This window comes from Dasypus novemcinctus, chromosome 25 (assembly GCF_030445035.2).
Source record: "Dasypus novemcinctus isolate mDasNov1 chromosome 25, mDasNov1.1.hap2, whole genome shotgun sequence".
NCBI lineage: Eukaryota > Metazoa > Chordata > Mammalia > Cingulata > Dasypodidae > Dasypus > Dasypus novemcinctus.
In genome coordinates this window covers 23387683-23413507 of record NC_080697.1, presented here as the reverse complement: position 1 = coordinate 23413507, position 25825 = coordinate 23387683, and the positions used below count along the sequence as shown (strand labels likewise).

At 45.3% G+C, this 25825-nt stretch overlaps 1 protein-coding gene across 7 annotated transcripts in view; it reads left to right on the top strand.

Annotated features, from left to right (window-relative positions):
* PTK2B (protein tyrosine kinase 2 beta) overlaps positions 1 to 25825 on the top strand; it is a 137131-nt gene that overhangs the window by 109501 nt on the left and 1805 nt on the right. For 5 of the 7 annotated variants that reach the window (XM_058287809.1, XM_058287811.2, XM_058287812.2 and 2 more), the window contains 13 exons: positions 294 to 409; positions 2162 to 2262; positions 2449 to 2538; positions 3455 to 3659; positions 7030 to 7138; positions 8009 to 8074; positions 9372 to 9497; positions 21668 to 21814; positions 22033 to 22068; positions 22442 to 22466; positions 23956 to 24002; positions 24672 to 24809; positions 25046 to 25126. In XM_058287809.1, the coding sequence (XP_058143792.1) occupies positions 294 to 409; positions 2162 to 2262; positions 2449 to 2538; positions 3455 to 3659; positions 7030 to 7138; positions 8009 to 8074; positions 9372 to 9497; positions 21668 to 21814; positions 22033 to 22068; positions 22442 to 22466; positions 23956 to 24002; positions 24672 to 24809; positions 25046 to 25126 (1287 nt within the window). The remainder of the gene's footprint in view (positions 1 to 293; positions 410 to 2161; positions 2263 to 2448; positions 2539 to 3454; positions 3660 to 7029; positions 7139 to 8008; positions 8075 to 9371; positions 9498 to 21667; positions 21815 to 22032; positions 22069 to 22441; positions 22467 to 23955; positions 24003 to 24671; positions 24810 to 25045; positions 25127 to 25825) is intronic. The other 2 variants (XM_058287813.2, XM_058287814.2) reach the window with 1 other exon arrangement.

The following is a 25825-nucleotide window of genomic DNA, read 5'->3' as shown; positions in this document are numbered from 1 at the left end:
TGAGCTGGAGGGAGAAGAGGGACTTTGAGATAACAGCAGGGCAGCCAGAGAGCAGAGCCTGCAGGGAGCAAAGCATGGAAAGAAAGGGGACTTGACTCCTAGCTTTCTGCCTTCTTTTTTCAGCTGAAACAGCCAAGAGACCTTTGGTTTGTAAAGGAGAGTGCTGGAAAATCTTGCCAGCTTGGGATTTGTCTCTGCCCCAGAGAACCATGGGATGGCTGCCCACAGCCTGCCCCTTGTGCCCCTTGCAGAGGCCGTGCCAATGATTGACAATCTCTCCCCCTTTCCCACAGCTGGGCCACTACCTGGAGCGAAACAAGAATTCCCTGAAGGTGCTCACCCTTGTCCTGTACTCACTGCAGATCTGCAAGGCCATGGCCTACCTGGAGAGCATCAGCTGTGTCCACAGGTAGGGGTGGGGTGCTTTAGGCAGGCAGCAGGGGCAATGTAGAAGCCCGAGACCTTTTTCTGAGCTTTGAGAAGTTTGGGGTGATGCAGCACTTTGGAGTCAGATAAACCTGTGTTGGACTCCTGGCTTTGGCCCCGCCTGTCTTGGCAATTTCAAGCAACTTTGAGCAACCTCTATGGACCCATTGGCTCATTCAAAAAATTGAAATAGCAACACATACCTCACACGATTGTTAAGTTCTAGGTGTCTGCGATAACTCTATATTCTAGTCCTGTACTCTTTGAGTTCCAGAGAATAGATTCTCAGCCTGCTCAGAGCTTGCCCTCCTCCTGGCTCGCCCATTTTGCCAGTTGCCATGGCAACACCATGGGAGTCACATAGCCTAGGAAGAAGGGCCTGAGGTTGGACAGCTTTGGGAAGACCCAGGAGTCCAGGCCCTCCCAGCCTGAGCAGATAAGTCTGCCCTGACTCCCCGGGCCTCCTGGGCTGCTATGGCTAATCCACCCTGGTCCCTTCTCCACCTTGCTTTGCTTCCATTACATGAAAGGGAATTTCTGCCATGGGGGATGTGGCTTCTGGGAAAGACAGTGGTGGACTCTTCAGAGCAACAGAAGTGAGCAGATGGATTCCTTTCAATCCAACAATATTGACATCAGCTATGTGGTCTTGTGCATGGCACCAAGCTAAGCATGTGAGGGGTATAAAATTTCATTTGGCAAATATGATTGCAGTCCTACTATGTGCCAGGCACCATTCTGGACTCTGGGATAACATCATGATCAAAACAGACAAAACTCTTTTTCCTTGTGGAGTTTACATTCTAAGATGAGAGTAAAATGTAAAAAATAGATAGCTATGAGGCTAAGGTGGTAGGATAATAGACTCATTTCCTTTTATTTATTTCTTTAAAGTTGTCATGTTTTTACATCTTTTCAATAATAATACAAATTTCAGAGAACAGGGGCTGCCCCTGAGGAGCAAACAGAGTAGTCTGGGCTGGGGAGTGATTCCAGGAGCACAGGTTAATGGACCGGCCATCCGCACATCTCCTCCCAGGAGGCGGTGAGAGCACAGGCTGAGGTGCTGGGCAAGTGACTTCAGTGCTCTGTGCCCTGGTCTCCTCATCTGTACCAGGGTCTCATCTGGGGATCTCCGTGTCATGCCTTGGAGGGCAAGACGCACTGGGAGGATCCTGTCTATAATCTCAGGACTCGGTCAAAGTTAGCTACACTGCTGCTGCCTCCACGTTCTTGGCAATAACAAAAGCTTAAACAGCCCTTTGGAAGGGCAGCTCAGGGAGAGACTAATTATACCCAGGAACATTGTTGGGGTCCATCCTTGAAGAAGCAGCAGAGTGACAGCATTCTTGGCAGAAGGAACAACATATGTAGTAGTGCATAAGAAGAATACATGGAGTCTGTGTGGCAACAGCAAACAGGCTTTGAGGTAGAGACATGGGAGAAGGGAGGATGAGTGAGAAAGCTCTAAGTTAGATTTTCAGAGCTGGCAAGGGCCTTGAACACCAGGTCAGAGATGTGAAGGAGTCAGCCTCGGCTCCCACCTGAGCTGGGCACTAGTTAGCAGAGCTCTTGGTGGAGGCGGTGAGGGAAGGGCTGATGTCAGAAGCTGCCCAATTTGGCCTAGTATTCGATCAGACTCTTCTTTGTCTGCTCGTCTTCCACTCTCCCTTTGAAGCACTCCTGCTCGCATGGGTGGTAGCACCTCACTCTTGTCTTCTCATCCTTCTTCCAGGGACATTGCTGTCCGAAACATCCTGGTGGCCTCCCCTGAGTGTGTGAAGCTGGGGGACTTTGGCCTTTCCCGGTATATTGAGGACGAGGACTATTACAAAGGTAAGGGGAGGCTTTCCAACTCTGGCTTTGCCCCTGATGGGGTTGCTGAAGCCGAAATCCCAGGAAAAGGAAACATTCAACTGGTCAAGCCTAGGCAAGGGTCTCTGGGGAGGAAGCTATATTTATGGATACCCTCTGGGTCTTCCTTCCCTAAATAACTCTGTAAACCTCTTTGCCCATCCAAAGCCTCTGTGACCCGTCTCCCCATCAAATGGATGTCCCCTGAGTCCATTAACTTTCGCCGCTTCACGACGGCCAGTGACGTCTGGATGTTTGGTGAGTGGAGTTTCTGGAGAATGGGGGAAAGGGTTCAGAGTCTCACCTCGGTGACCAGACTCAGTAGATGCCTGGGGGGTGTGGGAAGCAGGGCTCTGACCCCCACCCTTGGGTTGCAAGGGTCTCTTTTGCTGTGGCCACTGAGAAGTCCCAGAAGTGGGAGGTCCATGGCAGACTGGGGTGAGTGGGGCTGAGGGCTGGCCTTGGGCAGGATTGGATAATCTTCCTGGAAATGGCACTTGTGATGAGCATGTAGCTCCACAAACCAGCACCAAGAACTAATCCGGGGCTATTCAAAGACAAAACTCTGAGGGTTGATGAAAAGGAGGTTCAGCGAGTGGTGATAACACGAACAGGTAATATATGAACAGTTCTTTACAGATTCACAGTCATGGAAATTATCCTATTAGTTCTACCCACAACTGACCCAGGAAAATATCCGTATGATTATTATTCCCATTTTATAGGTAAGGAAACCAGGCTTAGATGACTCAGGGGCTTGCCCACAATCACATAGATAAGTGTTGGAGCTCAGCTTAGAACCAATAGAGGCTTCACTGCCTCCAGCCTCCCCCAGAAGGCACCAGTGGTCCCAACAACATGCCTTTGATGGCCACACCCAATCCACAATGCTCTAATAGCTCCATGTCAAAGGGGTCTAGGGAGGGAGGGTTCATCACTTACAGATGTGGATCATTAGCCCCTCAGGTGGACCACCATGGTGAGATAGATCCCAGTGGTGCAAGGGTGGGTGGCAAGAAAAGACACAGCCCAGCACGGCCTCCCTGAGTGCAGGGAGCTCCTCCTGGCACACTGAGCGTTGATTGCCATGGTGATTCCTGGGCAGGACGGTCTTGCTTCTCAGGTGTGAGTCCTCCCCAGCATGGGTTGTGAGTCCTCTTCTCCTGCCCCTCAGCCGTGTGCATGTGGGAGATCCTGAGCTTTGGGAAGCAACCCTTCTTCTGGCTGGAAAACAAGGATGTCATTGGAGTGCTGGAGAAAGGGGACCGGCTACCAAAGCCCGACCTCTGCCCACCTGTCCTCTACACCCTCATGACCCGCTGCTGGGACTACGACCCCAGTGACCGACCCCGCTTCACTGAACTCGTCTGCAGCCTCAGGTGAGTGTGGCGGGTAGGGAGCAGCAGGCAGTGGGCCTGCAAGGGGACAGTGCCTGCTCAGCTGCCCAGACAGCAGGGCTTCTCTCAGGCAGTGCTCAGAGGCTGACAAGGGGCTTCCCTAAACAAGGCCTCGCTGCAACTGTACCCAGCAGGTGTTCCTGCCTTGTGGGTCAGAAAGTTGAGGTTCAGAGTTTGTGGTTAGCCCAAGGCAGTGAGAGAAGGAGCTAGGACTTGAACCCAGACTTTCCTCTGCCAACGCTGAGTCATGTGTCCACATGGGATTACCCAGTCCTTCCAACAGAAGCACAGTGCCAGACATGCATCACGTACAGAGGCACTCGGGAGCCGTCAGGGAACAAGAGGCTGAGGCCAGGTTCACTGTCAAACATGAATTCAAAGAAAAGGTGAGCCTGGTTAAGCTCTGCTCATCTCAGCCTCTCTCAACCCAGTGCCCTGCTAGTGGGATGTGCTCAGTAAATCTTTTGTTAGGTTTGAGTCAAGACTGAACCGGGCTGTCCTGGAAGCAGCTGCTCTTTGTAGAGGTCTGGCGCCTGCCTTGCCATGCTGAGCCTGTGGCATGCAGCCTGCCTTCCTGGCAGTAATCTCTTCCCTCTCCTCTTGCCTTTGATCTTTCCTTCCAGTAAGCAGGGCAGGGAGTCACTTTTGACCTGTTTCCAAGACTGGCCTAGGTATCATCTCTCCTTTTGGAACAGAGGCATGGGCTGAGGACCTGCTCCTTCTCAGGTGGCCAAGAGCCATTATCCCCTGAGTCCTGTGAGATCACTGGGGAAGGGTGTCGCCAGAGCCCATTGTTCAGGGCCCCCCCAATTTTCTCTGTGGCTTGCCCGCTGTCAATTCTCCATTAGGTAATCCAACTTCATATGGCTTCCATTAGAGCAGGGGTTGGCAAACTTTTTCTGTTAAGGGTCAGATAGTAAATATTTAGGGCTTTAAACTCACAACTTCTCCAAAAGAGAAAATAAGTGAAAATAAAATAAAGATAAATATTTGCGGTTTTGTGGTCCATATGGTCTCTGTCACCAACTACTTAACCCTGCCACTATAGTGTGAAAGCAGGCATAGACAATACTTAAATGAACAGGTGCAGCTGTGTTCCAATAAAACTTTATTTATGGACAACTGAAATTTTCATATGTCACCAAGAAGTCTTCTTTTTACTTTTTTTCAACCTTTAAAGAATATAAAAGCATTCTTAGTTTGGGGGCCATACCATAACAGGTAGAGAGCTGGAGTTGGCCTGTTGGCCAGAGTTTGCCAGCCCCTGTTTTAGGGAATCTATGATTTTGAACACTATAGTTCACTGTTGGCAATTTTTGGTGGGCAAGAAAATAGCCCTGGAAACTGCCTTGTGGGACCCCCAAGGGCCCAAGATGGAGATAGAATGCCCAGACTGGGGCCCGGGAGTGGGGATGACACTATTCATCGTAAGGGGTAGAGGCTCTGGAACAATCCACAAAACCTCCAACTTAAAGCCCTCTCCATTCCTGTTTATCCCTTAAATGACATGGCTAATTAATTCTAGACTCATTTGTTGGGCCTTCCTAAATGAGATTCAAGAACCCCAAGGGCTCCAGAAGAAAGTGCTTGAAAGATCTTATTTAAAGTGCAAAAGCTCTAGGGTCATGAGGGCAAGGATTTTAATTCACTCTGGGGCCCTGGAAACCATCTGGAGCTATGACTTTGTGTCTATTTCTGAGCTGTGAGGTGTGACCTAAAGGAGGCACCAAGCCAGCCTCCCACCATGGATAGAGTCAAGAGGCTTTTCTGGTGTGATTTAAAGGATACTTCGACTCAGGTGACCCCAGAAAATCTCTCTTGGTGGAATGCCTCAGCCTGAAATTCCCTCCTTTAGAGTTAAGAACAGATTTGATCAGTATTTCCCAATCTTTTGCAGTAGGAAGGACCCTGTTAATGTCAAACATTGAAAGTTCTTCCGTGTAACAATCATTATACTTTTAGTATCTGTATTTTCAGCCAAAAGGGTGCTGATGCAAAATACCAGAAATCTGTTGGTTAATTATTTGAGGTAGAAGCTTACAGTTACCAGGCCATAAAGCATACGTTACTTCCCCCACCAAAGTCTTTTGCCATGTCTTAGAGCAAGATGGCTGCCATTGTCTACCAGGGTTCAGACTTCCTGGCTTCCTCTCTTCCCAGGGCTTGCTTATCTCTGGGCTCAGGCTTCCTCTCTTCCCAGGTTTGCTTTTCTCCAGGCTCAGGGTTCCTCTCTTCCCCAGGCTCAGGGTTCCTCTCTTCCCATGGTTTGCTTTTCTCCAGGCTCAGGGTTCCTCTGTTCCTGGGGCTTGCTTTCCTCACAGCCAAGCTCCTCTGTGTGCCTACTTCCTGGAGCTCCAGCTCAAGACTCCCACTTCCCTTCTCTGCAGTGCAGTTTCTCTGTAAGTCCCTGCCCACCAAGGGGGCAGAGATGCGACGTCCTACTGATGTGGCCCAATTAAAGCCTTAATCATTGTTTAATCTAGTAAAAGTAAAACCTCTGAATCCAATACACTCTAATACGCCTAGAGGAAAAGACCAGTTTACAGACATAATCCAATATTTCCTTTTGGAATTCATCAGTAATATCAAACTGCTACAGTATCCATTGATTGACGAAATGTAGTAAACTTTACAATATGTTTTCTTTTCTTGTGACTCTCAATTTCATGCATATACATCTGAAGAGACAATGCCAAATATTATATATTCAGTAGTACATAACAGAAAATTGATCTACAGGCAATTTTTGGTACACATATAAGTATATGTGATTCCCAGGTTGAGAAACACTGGGTTGGGTAATAAAGGCAGGCAGCTCCCAGTTGGCATGTACTGAGAGCAAAACCACAGCCCATTCCCATTAGCACATGCAAGAAATGTGTTGATGGGCTGAGCTTTGATACCTTAAACTCTAAGGTAATAATATGTAATATGGTTTAATGGAAACTAGGAGATGTTGAACATGGTCCTTGGCCATGAGGTTGGCTGGGAACATCAGAAATCTACATAAGGGAATGGTGCCACTTACAGGTAGAGGAGTGCAAGAAAGCATAGGGAGGCAGGGATGAAGACAAGCTTCCCTTGCCTGGTTGGCCTGGGACTGGCTCTCCAAGAACTTTCTTCTCCCTTGGATTCATTCCTGTGATCCTCCAAACATCAGTGTGGGGCTGGCCTCAGGGACCACGTCCCAGCCTGACTCAGAGGGATCTCCCCAGGCCACTCTGTGAGGAAATGAAAATGGAATCCAGTGGTCTTTGTCCCTGGGCTTCAGTGGAGCATAGAGAGGATTCTCTGAGGAGTATCTTACTTTGTCCTTGTTTCTCTCTCCTTCTCTGACCTGACCTCTTGACAGTGACATTTATCAGATGGAGAAGGATATCGCTTTAGAGCAGGAGAGGAATGCTCGTTACCGACCCCCCAAAATCTTGGAGCCCACAGCCTATCAAGAACCTCCACCCAAGGTAAGCCAAGCCCTAGCCTCATCAGTCCTGCGATCACAGCAGAGCAGGGTCCCTCTAGGACCCATTCCCAGCCTGATTGTTTAATGTCCTCTTCATTGTATAGTCAAGACGCTTCCCTGCAATCCTTCTTTCAGCTTCTCAACCCAGTACATCAGTGCTGAACTCTGCCCCCATAACATTGTTGGGGTGGAATCTGAGATAGCAGAAACCTTGTGAGACAATTGGTTCAGATAATCATCCTAGAAAAGTGCCCCTTGAGAGCCTGGGATACTTTTCTTCTTAGAGGTTTATAGTGACAAATTAGAACCTCCCAAAGACATGTGAATGGGGAGCACCCTTGTACCTCTGAGGTCCAGTCCCTGTTTCCATGCTCTGTTTCCGGTAGGCGGTTGGGTTTTCAGGAACAATGCCCAGTTGGCCCACGGCCTTTGTTCTCACTGTCCCCTTTGCTTGGCATGCCCTGACCCTTCCCTCAGGGCCTAGCTCAATTTCACCCCCTCCACAAAGCTCCCATGAGTGTCTGAGTCCTTGGTGACCTCCTGCCTCTGAATGTCTGTAGCTTTTAATAGGTCATTTGATGGGTGTTCCCACACTAGGCTGGGAACATACACACAGAGGTGGTAGCCTCTCCAACTAGGCTGTAAGCCCCAGAGGGAGCGAGGCCGGGCTCTTTGTATCTTCTCAATTCAGGATGTAATTGGTACTCAATAAGTGGCTGCAAAATAATTTTAATAATTACTTTGTCCTTCATCTCTTTCATTCTGAACAACTCTGACCTGTCTCTAACTTGATATTGCCCTTGATGACTTATACTCACTCAGGAGAGAAGGCATGACACAGAACACTGACACATCTGTCTTCTCTCTTCAGCCCAGCAGGCCCAAGTACAGACCCCCTCCACAAACCAACCTCCTGGCTCCCAAGCTGCAATTCCAGGTACGTATATAAGCAGAGGGATGGGAAAGTTCAGGTCTTTCCTTTGTCTGGTTCATTCCTTAAATCCCATGCTCATGCCTTTAGGAGCAGCAATCACCTGCTTGTGTAATGGAGATGGCCTGGCTTGGTTCTTCTTTGGTATTCAGAACATAATTTGAACTCAGAGTGCCTGAGATCAAAAGAATAAAAAATGGAATTCTATCAGGCTCTCTTTGGCTAAGAAGACTTTCCTGAAGCCTGGTCCTTCAGCTCCTCAAAAAGTATCCACAGTGTTTGCTGCTTCGTGTGCCTGCCGACAGCTTAACTATCCATGTCCAAGTCCTCCCTGGACTCGTGCCCTGAGTGGAGCCTTCTCTGAAGGAATCCAGGGGAGTTGGGGACAGTTAATATTCTCCAGAAAATATTGCTCCCAGCGATCCCCACAGAGGCCTTCAGTCAAAACCTGTGTGTTCTGTGAAGAGAGAACAGGGGTTCCATCTAAGTTGTTTTCCCCTCTCCATCATCACCAACCACTTCATCTACTCAAGGTTCTAGGTCTCTGTCACTATCCTGTGTCTCTCTCTTGTATCTAGACAACCAGAAGCCCAGGCCCTCTCTTTCCTTCTCTCACATTCCTTATCTCAGAGTTGCTGCTCAAAACAGAGCATCTCAACCAATAGAAACAATGCCTGTTTATTTGGCACTCCCTAAAGAAGGGTGGCATCCCATGGTCATTTATTTCTCCTCAAGAAAGCACCCAGGTATGGAAACAAACCTGATCAAAAACTCGCAGATAAATTCACTTCATGTGAAGAAAAACACTTGATTCAGAAGATAGAAGCAATGACCTTAAAAAGAAACATGCCTTTTTATAGTGTTTAAAACAGTGATTAAAAAATATATATGTAGATTATATATGTGGGCTAATTATACCTGTTTATTTGTGATTTGACCATGAATGTAACTGGCCTAAAGAGTCCTGAGGGAGGAGACATGTTCTCAGTAGGGCAGTGACCTGTTGGGAGCCCCATGCTAAGCAGAGTCCATGGGGGAGGAATGTGAGATGAATGAGAGGGCATTGAGATGGCCCCAGGCTGAGAGTTCTGTATGTTTCCTACCTTATACATGGAACCAGGCTAATGAAATACCCACACCAGTTTCTTCATTAGCTCCTGGAGAGGCAGTTCTTCTCCAGAGCCATCCTCTGTTTCCCCTTGATACGTGTGTCCCATTTCTTTCTGCTTGTGTTTGTAGCAGCTAATTGTCCACCTTCTCGCCTTGTCCCTGTGCCTTGTGCTTCTTTGCTTCTTCTGAATAGGTCCCCGAGGGTCTGTGTGCCAGCTCACCTACGCTCACCAGCCCTATGGAGTATCCATCTCCTGTAAATTCGCTACACACCCCACCTCTCCACCGGCACAATGTCTTCAAGCGCCACAGCATGCGGGTAAGAGGGCCCTGCATGCTGGGTGTCAGCCTGGACCGAGGAGGCTGCTGGAGGGAGGTGGCCTGGGACACCGGGAACCCCTTGTCCTCAGGCTCAGGATGTGCCTTTCATGCTTCCATGTTTCCATGTGCCAGTCCAGCCACTGCAAGGCTCTGTCAATCCCTTCCTTTTGCAAACACATCAGAGGGCGGGGATCAAGCCTGACTGTGCCTGAGGACACGAGCTAGACCTGGACCTCCCTGGTCCATACCCTGGCACGGTGGTACTGATGTAAAATACCTCCCTTTGCTGCCCTGGGGGTGTGGGGTACATGGTGGTGTGGAGGCTCGCGGGCAGGGGGTGGTCAAGCCTGATGGTGACAGAGAAGAAAGATCCTGGAGGTGGACCCATCTGCCTAATTGCTCAGGAGCTCAATCTTGTAAATGCAGCCCTTCCCTGCGGCTGTCGCTCCCGCTGCTTTTGTAAAAGTCGCTGCCATGTGGCCAGGAGCTTAGGGCCGGTGTGGATGCAGCGTCATTAACTGGCTAGAGGAGGGGCTTACCCCCCACCCCTCCAGGGGGAGAGGAGACCCTCCTAGTCGCCTCTTTGTTGTCGAGTGCAGCGAGGCCCCACATGCTCCATGAACTAGCTTCTGATTGCCAGGGCATGTCAAAATAAAAACCACCTTTGCTTGTAGCCCAACATCCACTCACCACCACCCATTTTCCTCTGCAACATGAACAGTGGTTACTTGCCATGAACACTTTTCAGCTTAATATATTTTACTAAATCAGTTCTTGATATGTGGCAAAACAGTTGGGAAGCCCTTATTATTTAGGTCTAAACTCTGCATACATGATATTTCAGGCCCATGATGCATCATCCTAGGAAAATTTTGAAAGTGATACATATTTATTATAATAGATTTGGAAAATGTAGGGAAGTATGTTGATATACTTCTGTCCCATTATTCTTAACTTAGTATAATTTTGAAATGAGTAAGATAACTTGAAATTCCAGGCATCAAGGTCTACTATGAAAAAGTTTTTTTCTCTGATTTACCTCATTTTTCTTTTACATTAATTTAACCAATTAATATCTTAACATACACTCAACGACAATAAAACTGCATTTTTAACCATATGCTACAAATTAGTCAGTGTTCAGTTCCCACACCCTCCTACCCTTGACTCTTTATTCATAAATAATTAAGTTTTAGTGAGCTTTGTTTAAAATCAGGTTTTTTGAAATGAAGCTGTGTTGCACACTTGAGGGGTAGTGCTGCCTTTGTCTAATGTCCAATTCACATGAGGACTTTGTTCAGTTCCATAAAGACAAACTGTGCAACAGAAAAAAACAAAACAGGCTTTTGTATCAAGGCTTTAGAAGTCCTTGCTATAAGGACAGTCTGCCTAAAAGAACATATTGGGCATTTCTTTAAATAAACAAAGCAATGTAAAAATATAAACTGTATTTTTCTGCCATATATTAGAAACATTGAGAAGGCCTCTTCCAGGTACAATGCTGAAAAGGTATAACAGGCCTCCAGCAAAGCACTTGAAAGCATTTACCAAAAAAATCAAAGACGGTTTTCCCACAAGAACAATTTTTTTTTCCTGACTGACTCCATAATCCAATTCATCAGCAAATTTGTGGAATGCCACATCAAAGTCACGATGGCAAAACAATGAGATTAAAGAGAATAATACAATTCAATAACCAGCACAGTTGGCATGGACAGTGGCCAGGTGCTGTTCTAGGTGCTGAACAGAAAACAAAGTCAGTTCTACCTTCAAGGAGCTTACAGTCTGTCAGAAGGACTGGTCATGTGCACGTTTACCTGTAATACAAGCCATCTGTGAATGGCACATAGAGATACAGCTAAAATGCAGTGGGAATTCAGAGAAAACAATTCCCTCCAGCTTAGCTCTTCAACTGGGCCCTAAAGGATGGGGAAGATTTGACAGGAAGAAAATGGGATGGGAGAGATGGAAGAGGCAGAAGCACTGATATAAACCAAGATTTAGTGCTGGGAAAATAGCTGACAAGATACATTGTAGTCAAATTGTCCAAGATATCACAGTTTGTGAGAGCCCGCTTGAAACACCACAAGCAGCTGGTCCCTTTTAACAGGAAACAGCAGTGTATCTTTTGCCTGATGAGAACACTTGAGGTGTATTTCAGCGAAGAAAACTCTGCAGTGGTTCAGTAAGAAAAATCTCACTTTTTCATTGAGTTTTAATATGAAATTGGAAGGCATGGGAAGAAATGTTCCAATATATGCTAAAATATTTGGTGAGGTAGTGCCCAGACCTGGGGTATACTAGGCATTTTAGTGGTGGAAATCTTTTTTTTTTTGTCTTTATTTTTTTAATATTACATTAAAAAAATATGAGGTCCCCATATACCCCACAAGTGGTGGAAATCTTTTAGCACTTACAGAACTACATAGTACTTTCCTGACTCTAGTAACGCATTCTACCAATACTTACTCTAGTCTTCCTCAGTTCATGCATTTTTCTTACACCTGGAGATTCCTAGCTCTATATTCAGCTGTGAACGGATTTCCTATTTGTCAATTTGTGTCCATAGCTCAGGACAGTTATACCATTGTGTTTTCAGGTGTTGACATTTAATTGGGAGATAGTTATAGCCCAAAATTCCCTCATTTTGGAGCATCAGCCCAAATGAAATATATTTTATTTTGATCTTACCAATTCCAGGTTTATAAAATACTCTTACCTTCTGAAATTTTTTTCTCTAAATGAGATCTAGATCAGTGGTTCTCAACAGGGGAGATTTTGCACTTCCCCCAGGGGGGTGTTTGGCAATGTCTGGCAGCATTGTTGCTGCTGTTGTTGTTACAACTGGAGAGGGTCTACAGGGTGCTAGAGGAATCTAGTGACTGCTAAGTATGTTACAATGCCCAGGTCAGCTCCCCACAAAGAAGAATTATCTAGCCCGTTATGTCAATTATGCTGAGGTTGAGAAACTCTAGGTCCAGCTATTGTTTACTTACTTAGCTCTTTGAGAACAGGAAAATTGTTACCGTCACTGTCCTCCCACACCAGCCCTGTGCCTGTCAGCACATCGCAGTTGCTTCATAAATAGTTGAGTAAATTAGTGAACAAAGAATATAACAACAGAAACCATGTTTGTGGGGAGAATCACTGTTAGAGACTAAGAGATCAGTCATTGAAGTGCAATGAGCAATGGAAAAAACCTCTATGCAACTACTTTTAAACTTTGCTGTTATATTCAAGTGTGTTCTAGAGAGTTTCTTGGAGAAAAGCCTTTTAAAGGGTTTAGCAGAGAACATGGCTTTATAGTAGATAATGATTTGTAGCATTTTTTTAAAATTTATTTCTTCAAGATATTTAGATTATATAAGTGTTACATAAAAAATATAGGAGATTCCCATGTGACCAACTCCCACACCGCCCACATTTGCCCCCAATAACAACATCCTTCATTAACGTGGTACATTCATTGCAATTGATGAACACATTTGGAGCATTGCCACTAAGCATGGATTATTGTTTACATTGTGGTTTACAATTCTGTAGGTTGTGGAAAGATATATAATGGCCTGTATCTGTCTTTGCAATGTCATTCAGGACAATTCCCAAATCCTGAAAATGTCCTGTATTACACCTGTTTTCCCTCTCCCTGACCTCTGAACCTTCAGTGGCCACTGCCTCCACATCAGTGATAAAAGTTCTTCCATTGCTGGAATCACAATAAATCTATAGTAGAATACCAGTAAGTCCACTCTAGTCCATAGTTCACCCCCCAATCCTGAAAAACCTGGGATGGTGATGCCCATTCCACCTCCAATTGAGAGAAGGCTTTATTCCCACCTGGCCAATGGATGGGACTCTATTGCTTGCAATTGTAGGCTCTCTCAGTTCCCAGTATGGTTGTCCACCACCACCTCCTTGTTAGTTTACCTGGGTGAGTTCAATGAACTGGAAGGTAGGTGTTGCAACTCTGTTGAGGCTCAGGGCCCAGCTGGTACATGGACAGTCCAAAGATCCAAGTCTCTTGGACATATACCTACTACAGGTTCAAATAGAAGAGATTGAAGAGCCAGGTGTAGGGAAACCACAACTGAGTTCAATTCTGTCACACCAGGGAGCACAAACCCCAAAGTAGGACCCATTGGCAAGGTAGCAAAATCATGAGCTATCTACCCTGACCCTGGGTATCTCCAGAGCCCTCAGGAGCCCTGCTATTTGGGGTAGTATCTAATTTGGCAGTCAGTGAGATCCTGCTGAGACATGCATAAGCATAACCTCTGGAATGAACTCTCCACTCATTTTAAAGTCTCTCAGTCATATAAACTCATTCGTTTTTACCTTTTCCCCCTTTTCATCAAGGTCTTTTTTCAGTTGCATTGCTAGTTGGTGCTTGGTAGTAATCCCTCGGTGCCAGGGAGGCTCATCCCACACTGGGGAGTCGTGTCCACACTGGGGGGAAGTTATTGCATTTATATCTTGAGTTCAGCTTAGAGAGAGGCCACATTTAAGCAACAAGGAGTCTCTCAGGAGGTAACACTTAGGCACCCTACAATACTATGCTAAGTTTCAATTTCAAGAGTAAAGTTTTGTAAGCACAGTCATCACTATCAAGGACCCATCAATGGACCATCCTCCTTCACTAGCCATTGCCTCTGTACTTGGGGGAATTCTTGCTGTTTCCTCAGAGAATGTGGCAGAGCTCTCCAGGATAGGAATTCAATATTCTTTTGATTATTGTGTGAATCTCCACACACCATAACAATGCCCCTGGAACCTCATATAAATGTTTATATGCTTTATATGTATGCCCAGGTAAACTTCCTCCCATGTATCCACCTTCACTGACAGTTCACACAAATGGTCCTCCCTTGCCACAGCTGTAACCCTTCTGTGATCCAAACCTTTAAAATGAAGCCAATAAAATAGCCCAAAAATGAATAAGAAAATGAAATATATAATGATAGTTTTAAAAATAGGAAATAAAATACAAAAAAAATTTTTAATTTGGGATAATAAAAAATGAACAAGTATTTTAAAATTTTTTGACATTTTGCCTTTCATCTCTGTAAGTTCTGTTGTCCAATGTTGTACCAATGACATTTTTCTTGTTTAATGTTGTACAATAACTTTTTTTTCCATTTATTCCCCCAATGTCTTACTTTTTTCATTTTGTCCTCAAAGAAGTTTTAGGTCATAGCTATGTCCAGTACAGAATATAGGGGATTCCCATATATCCAACATCCTCCACCTTTCCCCTCTTCCCCTATTAATAACATTTTATATGTGGATGGTACATTTGTTACAACTGATGTAAAAATATTGAAACATATCTACCAACATGGTCAGTGGTTTACGTTATGGTTCACATTTTGGACCATACACTTTTATACATTTTGATGAAACTTAACATGGCCTGTATCCATCATTGCAGGATCATATTGAATACCTCCAACGCCCTCAAGATGCCACCTGTTCCATCTATTCTATTCTTCCCTCCCCTTCCCCTTGGCACCTATGGCAACCACCAGGCTTAACTCTTTGTAGGACCAGATTCATAGTTACTTGCAACAACATTGAGGGCTTGACATACTGGTCTATCCTCCCCTATTGGGCACCACCCATGCTCTCAAGAGATTCCCACTCCTCTATTTGAGAATGTAGTGTGCCTCCCCAGGATGGGGTCTAGCACATTCCTGCTCATTATGTGGGTCATCATACACTGACATAACACACTATGTCAAGATGAACATTCGCACACTCCTTAGAAGCCTCTCCCTGGTGTGTCCTGTCCCAAATGTCTTCCACATCCAACATCCTAAACCAGTAGTCCTACCTTGCCCTATTGCCAAAAGAGCATTCCCAATATTGTAGTTTCAGCCACATACCCACCAATCTCCAGTGTTCACCTACTCCCTCCCCCCAGTTACATGGATAATCCAACCCCCCTTTCCACACCCTACCCCCCAAAAAATACCTTCACTGCCTAACCCAATAGTATCACTATACCACCATCATGTCCCTCCACTGCATAACTACACACTTCCACCTTATCATAGATTTTGTCCACATGGGCATTGGCTCACAGCCTTCTCTTTTTCTCTTTCCTGAAAACCATCTTCCAGACTCTAGCTCTGTGAGTCTGCTCAATTTGCTTAATTCATATTACTGAGGTCATGTAATATTCACTTATCAGTGCCTGGCTTGCTTCACTCAACCAAAGATCCTCAAGATTCATCCAGGTTATCCTGTGTGTTAGTACTGTATTCCTTCTTACAGCTGAGTAGTATTCCATTGTATTGATGTACCACAATTTGTTTACCCATTCACCTGTTGAAGGGCATTTGGGTTAATTCCAACTTTTGGCAATAGTGAATAATGCCACTGTGAACACTGGTGTGCAAATAACTGTTCACGCCCTTGCTTTCAGTTCTTCTGGGTGTATATGCAGCAGTGAAATTGCTGGATCATATGGCAATTCTATCGTTAGTTTTCTGAGGAACAGTGGTACTGTCCTCCACAATGTTTGCACCATTCTACAGTTCCACCAGCACTGTATGAGTGTTCCCATTCCTCCACATCCTCTCCAACACTTGTAGTCCTCTGTTTTTTTAATAGCCACCATTCTAATGGGTGTAAGATGTTATCTCATTGTACTTTGACTTCATTTCCCTAGTAGCTAGTGATGTAGAGCATCTTTTCATGTGCTTTTTAACCATATGAATTTTTTCTTTAAAGAAGTGTCTGTTCAAATCACTTGCCCATTTTTAAAATGGTTTGTTTTTCTTTTCATTTTCGAGTTGGAGGATTTCTTTATATGTGCAAGATATTAGGCCCCTGTCAGATATAGGGTTACCAAATATTTTCTCCCCTTGAATCGCTGCCTTTCACTTTTTTGATAAACTTCTTTGAGGTGCAAAAGTTTTTAATTTTGAGGAAGTCCCATTTATCTATTTTTTCTTTAATTTCTCATGCTTTGGGTATGAAGTTCATGAAACCATTTCCTATTACAAGATCCTGTAGATACTTCCCTACATTATCTTCCAAGATCTTTATGGTCTTGGCTCTTATATTTAGATCTTTTATCCATCTTGAGTTAATTTTTGTATAAGGTGTGAGATGGTGTTCCTCTCATTCTTTTGGATATGGATAGCCAGGTCTCCAAGCACCATTTGTTGAAGAAGCCGTTCTCATCCAGTTGAATGGGCTTGGTGACCAGGTCAAATATCAGTTGACTGTATATGTGAAGATATATATCAGAACACTCAATTCAGTTCCATTGGTCAGTGTATCTATCCTTGCACCAATACCATGCAGTTTTGACCCCTGTAGCTTTGTAGTATGTTTTAAAGCCAGGTTGTGTGATTCCTCTGATTTTGTTTTTCTTTTTCAATATGTCTTTAGCTATTTGGGGCCTCTTGCCCTTTCAGATATTCATAGTTTTTCCAATTCAGTAAAAATTGCTGTGGTGATTTTTATTGGGATTGCATTAAATCTGTAGATCAGTTTGGGTAGGATAGACATCTTAATGAAGTTTAGTCTTTCTACCTCTGAAAAGGGAATATTCTTCCATTTATTTAAATAATTTTTTATTTCCTTTAACAGTGTTGTATAGTTTTTTGTGTATACATCATTTGCATCTTTAGATAAATTTATTCCTAGGTATTTGATTTTTTAGTTGCTATTGTAAATGGGATTTTTTTCTTGATTTCCTCCTCAGATTGTTCTTTGTTTTTTTACAGAAATTCTACTGATTTTTGCATGTTGATCTGCAACTTTACTGAACTCATAAGCTCTAGAAGCTTTGTTGTAGATTTCTCAGGGCTTTTTATGTATAGGATCATGTCACCTCCAAATAGTAAAATTTTTACTTCTTCCCTTCCAATTTGGATGCCTTTTATATCTTTTTCTTCTTTAAATATTCAAGCAAGTACTTCTAACACAATGTTAATTAGAAGCAGTGAAAGTGGCCATCCTTGTCTTGTTCCTGATCTTAAAGGGAAAGCTTTTAGGATTTCTCCACTGAATATGATGTTAGCTGTGGGTTTTTCATATATACCCTTTGTCATGTTGAGGAATTTTCCTTCTAATATTATCTTTTGTAGTGTTTTTATCAGGAAAGGTTGTTGTATTTTGTCAAATGATTTTTCTGCACCTATGGAAATGACTGTGTGACTTTTTTTCTTTTGATCTGTTTATGTGATTTCTTACATTTTTTTCTCTCCCCTTCATCACCCCCCCCGCCCCCGCCCCAGTTGTCTGCTCTGTGTCCATTCACTGTGTGTTCTTTTGTATCTGCTTGTATTCTTGTCAGTGGCACAGGGAACCTGTGTCTCTTTTTGTTGTCTCATCTTACTGTGTCGGCTCTGTGGGCCCACTCCTGGGCAGGCTGCGCTTTTTTGCGCTGGGTGACTCTCCTTACAGGCATACTCCTTGCGCATGGGGCTCCCCTATGTGGGGGACACCCCTGCATGGCACGGCACTCCTTGTGCGCATCAGCACTGTGCATAGGCCAGCTCATCACATGGGTCAGGAGGCCCTGGGTTTGAACACTGGACCTCCCATATGGTAGGTGGACGCTCTATCCGTTGAGCCAAATCCACTTCCCTGATTGATTTTCTTATGTTGAACCATCCTTACATACCAGGGATGAAAGCCGCTTGATCAAGCTGTATAATTCATTTGATGTGTTGTTGAATGCGATTAGCAGTATTTTGGTGAGGATTTTAGCATCTAGGTTTATTAGAGAGATTGATCTATAGTTTTCCTTTCTTGTGGCATCTTTGCTTGGTTTTGGTATTAGGGTGATGTTGGCATCATTGAATGAGTTAGGCACTGTTTCCTTCAATTCCATTTTTTGCAAGAGTTTAAGCAGAATTGGTGTTAGTTCTTTCTGAAATGTTTGGTAGAATTCATCTGTGAAGCCATCTCATCCTGGGCTCTTATTAGTTCAGAGGTTTTTGATGACTAATTCTATCTTTTCACTTGTGATAGGTCTGTTGAGTTCATCAATTTCTTCTTTTGTCAATGTAGGCTGCTTGTGTGTTTCTAGGAATTTTTCCATTTCCTCTAAATTGTCCATCTTGTTGGCATATAATTTTTCAAAGTATCCTCTTATGATACTCTTTATTTCTGTGGGGTCAGTGGTGATATCTTCTTGCTTGTTTTCTCATTTTATGTATTTGCATCTTCTCTCTTTTTTCTTTGTTAGTATAGCTAAGGGTTTGTCAATTTTATAGATCATCTTGAGGAACCAGCTTTTGGTTTTACTTTTCTAGTGCTTTCTTATTTTCAATTTCATTTAGTTCTGCTCTAATCTTTGTTATTTCCTTCTTTCTATTTTCTTTGGAGTTAATTTGTTGTTCTTTTTCTAATTCCTCCAGTTATATGGTTAGGTCTTTGATTTTTAGCTCTTTCTTCTTTTTTATATATAGGCAATAATGGCTATGAATTTCCCTCTCAATACAGCTTTTTGTTGCATCCCATAGGTTATGATATGTTGTGTTGTCATTTTCATTCATTTCAAGGTAGTTACTGATTTCTTTTGAGATTTCCTCCTTGTCTAAGAGTGTGTTGCTTAACATCCATATCTTTGTGCCTAATCTGGCTTCCTTGCAGATTTCTAGCTTCAATCCATTATTGTCAGAGAAATTACTTTGTATGATTTCAGTCCTTCTGAGTTCATTGAGACTTTCTCTGTGGCCTAGCATGTGGTCTATCCTGGAGAATGATCCATATACACTTGAGAAGACTGTATATCCCTCTGTATTTTGGTGTCATGTTCTTTATATGTCTATTAGGTCCAGATCCTCTAATGTATTATTTAAAGTCTTTCTTTATTGATTCTCTGTGGAGATGTTTTGTCTAATGGTGGTAATCGTCTATTAAAGTCCCCCACTATAATTGTAGAGGCATCTATTTTTCCACTTAGGCTTTCCAGTGTGTGCCTCATGTATTTTGAGGCACCCTAGTTAAGTGCATAAATGTTTATGATTGTTCTTTCTTCTTGATAGACTACCTTTTATTAATATATAGTGTTCATTTTTGCCTCTTACAATACTTTTGCATTTAAAGTCTATTTGTCTGATATTAGTATAACTACCCTGCCCTTTTTTGATTATCAAAATAATTCAGTAAAGTGAATTATTTTCCAACCATTCACTTTAAGCAGCCTCCCTGCACCCCTGGGTCTAAAGTGGGTTTCTTGTAGACAGCATATAGATGGTTCATATTTCCTTATCCATTCTGCCAATATTTTTTTTTTAAAGATTTATTTATTTATTTTAATTTCCCCCCCTCCCCTGGTTGTCTGTTCTTGGTGTCTATTTGCTGCGTCTTGTTTCTTTGTCCGCTTCTGTTGTCGTCAGTGGCACGGGAAGTGTGGGCGGCGCCATTCCTGGGCAGGCTGCACTTTCTTTTCACGCTGGGCGGCTTTCCTTACGGGCACACTCCTTGCACGTGGGGTTCCCCCCACGCGGGGGACACCCTTGCATGGCACGGCACTCCTTGCGCGCATCAGCACTGCGCATGGCCAGCTCCACACGGGTCAAGGAGGCCCGGGGTTTGAACCGCGGACCTCCCATATGGTAGACGGACGCCCTAACCACTGGGCCAAAGTCCGTTTCCCCATTCTGCCAATCTTTGTCTCTTTACTCATGAGTTTAATTCATTAATATTCAATGCTATTACAGTCATGGAATTATTTACATTAGCTATATTTTCTTTAAGTTTATGTATGCCATATGTTGTTTTTATTCTCTTATCTTTTCAGCTGTTCTTACACTCTCCTCCAACTCTCACCCTCTCTTGTTTTTTCCTTTTGACCTGAAGAACTTCCTTTAGTATTTCTTGAAGTGCAGGTTTCTTATTGACACTCTCTCTTAATTTCTGATTATCAGTGAATATTTTGAACTCTCCCTCATTTTTGAATGCCAGTTTTACTGGACAGAGAATTCTTGGCTGGAAGATTTTCTCTTTTAGCACCTTGACTATGTTATAACACTTCCTTCTTGCCTCCAGGGTTTCAGATGAGAAATCAGCACTTAATCTTATTGAGCTTCCCTTATTTGTAGCATTTTATGCAAGTGACACATGTAAACTGGGCACTTCAAAGAAGGGAAGTGAGGAGACTATGGGCCTGGATGTCACAGAAGGCTCCCACCCCTGAAAAGGCAGCATCTAAGATTTATACAATCAAGAGGATGTCAATAATAATCTTCCTTATGAGTACAGGAAACCAGGGTGATCATGTGCAACAGAAACAATCAAAGCTGTTCATGTTTTTCCTTTCTTTTTCTCTCTTAAAAAAAAAAAGAAGGTGGAAGCTACGGAGGGGCTGAGCAGTTAATTATATAATTATATAAATGAACCCTGGGGAGGATTGAGAGAAAAGAATTAATAAGAAAATATGCAACATTTTCTGTTTAAGGAACAGCAGATAAAATTATGAATAGGTCCAGAGTCCTATGGGGGAATTAAAACAAGCGTTAGATTAATAAAGCTGGACAGAGGACCCATTTATCATGTGTTTAGAAATCACTATTTCTTTACATTTTGTTCTTAAGTTCATCTCTTAGCCTATATATGTCTTGCCTTGGTTAAATAACCCAAGTTATTATCTTAATAAAGGGTACATTTTAAAGGAAAGGCATGGTCAGATGCATGCCTACCATTGTGCCCCCTCTCAGCTCTACTCACCATGGACTTTTGCGTGGGCTGGACCCCACAGGGCTCCAGGCAACACTTCTGCTTCCCGAAGCTTCTAGAACAGCTGCCATGGCACTTAGGTGGAGATAAGCACCAGAGGGATTCCAGAGGGCTGGCTTTGCGTTTCTAAATTTCTTAAGTCATAGTGGCAGTCACAAATGCCAACTGAGAATATGATGGCCATAACTTGAACACAATACGTTATTGGTGGATCATATAATAATTTGAAGACAATGCATATTAAATAGTGTGTGGTCAGGTTTGGCATCAGAATGCAGCATAGGCCTGTGCTTGGGGCTGACAGAGCTGATGAGTGCCGGCAGATTTAAGGACAACCTTTCAAGAAAAAGGCAGTTTACCAGGTCAGAGCTCATGGTTCCCACAAGGCCCTTCAGAGGATTGTCCCTTCTCCTCTGAGTCTGAGGACTGGTCTCACAGTGTCCCCTTTCCTCTCCGCTGCCCCCTCAGGAGGAGGACTTCATCCGACCCAGCAGCCGAGAAGAGGCCCAGCAGCTATGGGAGGCCGAGCGGATCAAGATGCGGCAGATCCTGGACAGGCAGCAGAAGCAGATGGTGGAAGATTACCAGTGGCTGAAGCAGGAGGAGAAATCCTTGGTGAGCAGCCACTGAACTATGGGTGGGAATGGACCCATTCTCCATAGACCTGCTAAAGCCATTTTGATTAAGATGCTGGCAGGGGAGGGATTTCTATGCCATCCTGTTAATTCGTGTTCTGTTTCACGCCCCCAGACTAGAATGAATGTTCCCCATGCATTCTCAGTATTTGTTTTTCTAGAAGCCTAAGTCCTTTGCTTTGGTTTTCTCTTTTGCAGGACCCCATGGTTTACATGAATGATAAGTCCCCATTGGTACGTCAGGAGGAAAGTTTTCTTCCTTGGGGCCAAAGCCTGAGAGTGTTTGAACAACGTGACAGCAGCTCCAGGCCCCCGGGCCTGCCCATCTCTTCTTTGCTGTTTTTTATCCCTTATTCTGAACTCTAATGGGCTGGTTTCCTTAGCTCTCACGTGATCTACAGCTGTAACACTGCCTTTGCCTGCCACGGGGTGCCTCAGCCTTGTAAGGTTGTTCCTCAATCTGCAGCCATATGTGCAGAGCTCCCTGGAGCTGCCCTCTGTGGTGATGAGCTCTAAATGCACAATGAAGGCGGGTGGGAAACAGCCAAAGGGGGCAGTGGGTTGTCCTCAGAGCCACATTCACAACATGCTCTCTCCTTCCTTCCAGACCCCAGAGAAGGAGGCCGGCTACAGTAAGTGTTCTCACCCTCCCCCTTAGCATTGCCCCTCAGTATCTTGTGCCGTGCCAGGCTTGCCTGCTCGCTGCCTCCCACAAAAAAGCAGCAGAGGCTGTTTTGCAATTTTGCATAACTCTTATTTTAATTCAGAATGTGATGAGAGGGTCAGTTTTTGAGTTGATACACCCCTCTGCTCTGTCTACCCCACTGACCTCTCCCTGCTAGCACTCCTCTGTTCCAGTCTTAGTTTATCTCCTTCTCTCTTCCTTCCCATCTCCCACTCACTCTGTTGGAGGCTTCTTTGGCAGAAAGCAATGAACAGATAATAAAATAGCTCTACCCAGTTCACTCTCATCTTCTCTAGACCCAAGGGGTGGAAAAGGGAAAGTAGGAGGGGGCAGTTGAGTCCACACTGTCTCCCAGAAACTTCTGCTGAAGGCAAGGAGGAAGGAACTGCCAGGATCCTAGAGGGCTGGGCTGAAAGACCTCACAGTTATCCGACAATGGTGACAAGGATTATGGATGATGGTGACAACCACAAAGACAACAACAATGGTCACAGGGAACTTACCATAACCCAACCCTGGGCCTCAGTGATTTACAAGTATCAACGTATTTAATCCTCATAGCAACCCTATGAGACAGATACAATTTATTATTACCCCCATTTCACAAAGGACAAAATTGAAGCACAGGGAAGTTAAGTGATTTGTCCAGAGTCACATAGCTAATAATTAGCAGAATACAAGTTTGAGCCCAGGCAGTCCAGCTCCAAAGGTCCTTCTGAGCAAACCCTCTTATCTCACAGACAAAATCAAGGCCGGGGGCTGTCTAAATGAGCCGCGCTGGGTAACGCAGCCCTCTGTGACTGAGATGAGAGTAGAGCCAGGTCCTCTGCCTTTCACCAGTAGCCTTTTCCTCTGGCTTCTCCCTCATCCTTCCTTCACCTCCACGGGATTTGCAAATGTATTTGTTTGGAGAGTGAACAGTCTGGCGCTGCTGTCGTTTCCCTTCCTTGACCCCCAAGCTATCAAGGCAAACCATTAGGAAATCTTCTCTAATCCACCCCATTAGCTGCTGTCACACCAGGGCAGGGGACTCCCGCGGAAACCTGCCAGCGTTTGCAAAGAGAAGTTTCCTCCTCTGGCATCTTCAAGGCCTCGGAGCCCAGAGCGTGCAAGGGGAGGACGCACGGGCAGGCCGGGGGGCTGGCATAGCGACTACAAGCCCACCCTCTCCCCTGTGGCGTCAGCTTTCTTTTTATGAAGTGAACAGTAGGGGTTGTCCCTGCCAATGGGAGAACTAGAGAGACCAGAGGGATTTGGCTGGTACTTTCATTTGTGTTGCATTGTTCTTTCCTCTGCCATCTTCCCAAAATTCGGGTTTCCTTTCGCTAGGGTCTCATGGTGGTAGAGGAGCAGCATTTCCCTTGGTTATCAGGGGTTGTGAAGGGAGGAGCCTGGGAGGTGAAAACTGTTCCACTCACCTTTCTTTCCTGTTGCAGCCGAGTTCACGGGGCCCCCACAGAAGCCTCCGCGCCTGGGCGCACAGGTATGTGTTGGCTTTGCCAACTCCGGTAATAATTTGAGTCAGGGCTCTGTGAGACTGAAGATCATGGACTGCTAAAGCTTAAAAGGGCATCAGATATAAATCTAGTTCAGTATTCTAATTTCAGAGAACAGGGAACTGAGGCCCAGAGAGGGAAAACGCCTTGCCTGAGGTCACACAGCTAATTCACAAGAAAGCAAGGAGAAGAACCCGAGTTTCCTGCCTCCCATGCCTCTTTCCTGACCTGGAGGAAAACCCGTTGCCCAGCCCTGGGGGCAGCAGTGTGGGCCCCCTTTCTTTCCTGAGCCTGCTCCATCGGCTCCCAGCACCTACACTGTCCTTACGTCGCCTGGGGTGGGTGCTGATTTTCCTCCCTCTGGACAGTGGTTCTCAACCTCGGGCCCATTAAAATCCCCTGAGGAGCTTTGACAACTGTCTGGGCCCCAGGCCCCATGAGGATTCAGCTGCTCATGGGGCTGGACCTGCTAGGAGGCTGGACCACGGGTGTCTCTTTAAGGCTCCACAGCCTCGGAGGGATGTACCCCTAGGACAGGGCGTTATTATTCTGGAGGAGAATCTTTTCCACTTGGGTTAGGAGCTGAGTTGGTGCCTGTAGTCCCTGCGCGGGAAAGACTCATGACGCGTGTGCTGACCCTCTCATCCCCCTCCCAGTCCATCCAGCCCACAGCCAACCTGGACAGGACCGACGACCTGGTGTACCTCCACGTCATGGAGCTGGTGCGGGCTGTGCTGGATCTCAAGAACGAGCTCAGCCAGCTGCCTCCCGAGGGCTACGTGGTCGTGGTGAAGGTGAGAGCCGCGCAGCGGGGATGGAAGGGCCGGCCAGCCCAGCCCTGGACGCAAGGGGGCGCTGTGCTTGCTTGTCTGCCACCCGGGCAGGTGCCTTTAGAGCAAGGTGGTCAAAGGGAATTTAGTCCCGGGTGGCCTCTGAAGGCAGGAACCATCCTAGCAGGGCTCCTGCCAAGGGAAAGCGGGCTTTACCAAAATGCAAGAGGTGACGGTCACCCTGCCCCTTTCTCTCCCAGAACGTGGGGCTCACCCTGCGCAAGCTCATCGGGAGTGTCGATGATCTCCTGCCGTCCTTGCCACCATCGTCACGGCCGGAGGTGAGTGTCCTCGTCCCAGGTGGTGCCAGAAGCTTTCACGCCTCCCCTTCACCTCCACCTGTCTGTCCCTTGTCACGTTTCCCCTCTTTTTATCCTTTATCTAATCACCACCCTTCATTCTAAGGTTAAAGTAAATGTGTCATCAAAAGAGCTTTTAAGTTTTCTATAATGGAACATTTAATCTAATTTTCTGTTTCAATGAGAAACAAACAAAATGATCATCAAAAGCCCACATGGGAGTAATCCCTAAGTCTTGGAGCTCCATATCTTAAGATGTCCGTGTCCTAATCCTGTGACTTTGCAGAGGTGATTAAGTTAAGGATCTCGAGATGGCGAGATGATCCTGGGTTATTCAGGTGGGCCCAGCAAAACTTCAGGGGTCCTTATAAGAGGGAGGCAGGAGGGTCAGAGCCGGAGGAGGAGGGGTGAAGCCAGAAGCTGAGGCCGGGGTGTCTTCATGGCGGGAAGGGGGCCGCAAGCTAAGGAGTGTGGGCAGCCCCCAGACGCGGGGTAAGGCCGGGAGCGGATTCGCCCCAGAGCCTCCAGAAGGAGCTCAGCCCTGACCACACCTCGATTTTAAACCCCTCTTTAGACTTCTTACCTCTGAAACTGTTAGGTGATAATTCTGTGTTATTTTAAACCATGAACTTTGTGGTGATTTGTTTCAACAGCAGTAGGAAATGGAACGGTGCCCTGCGA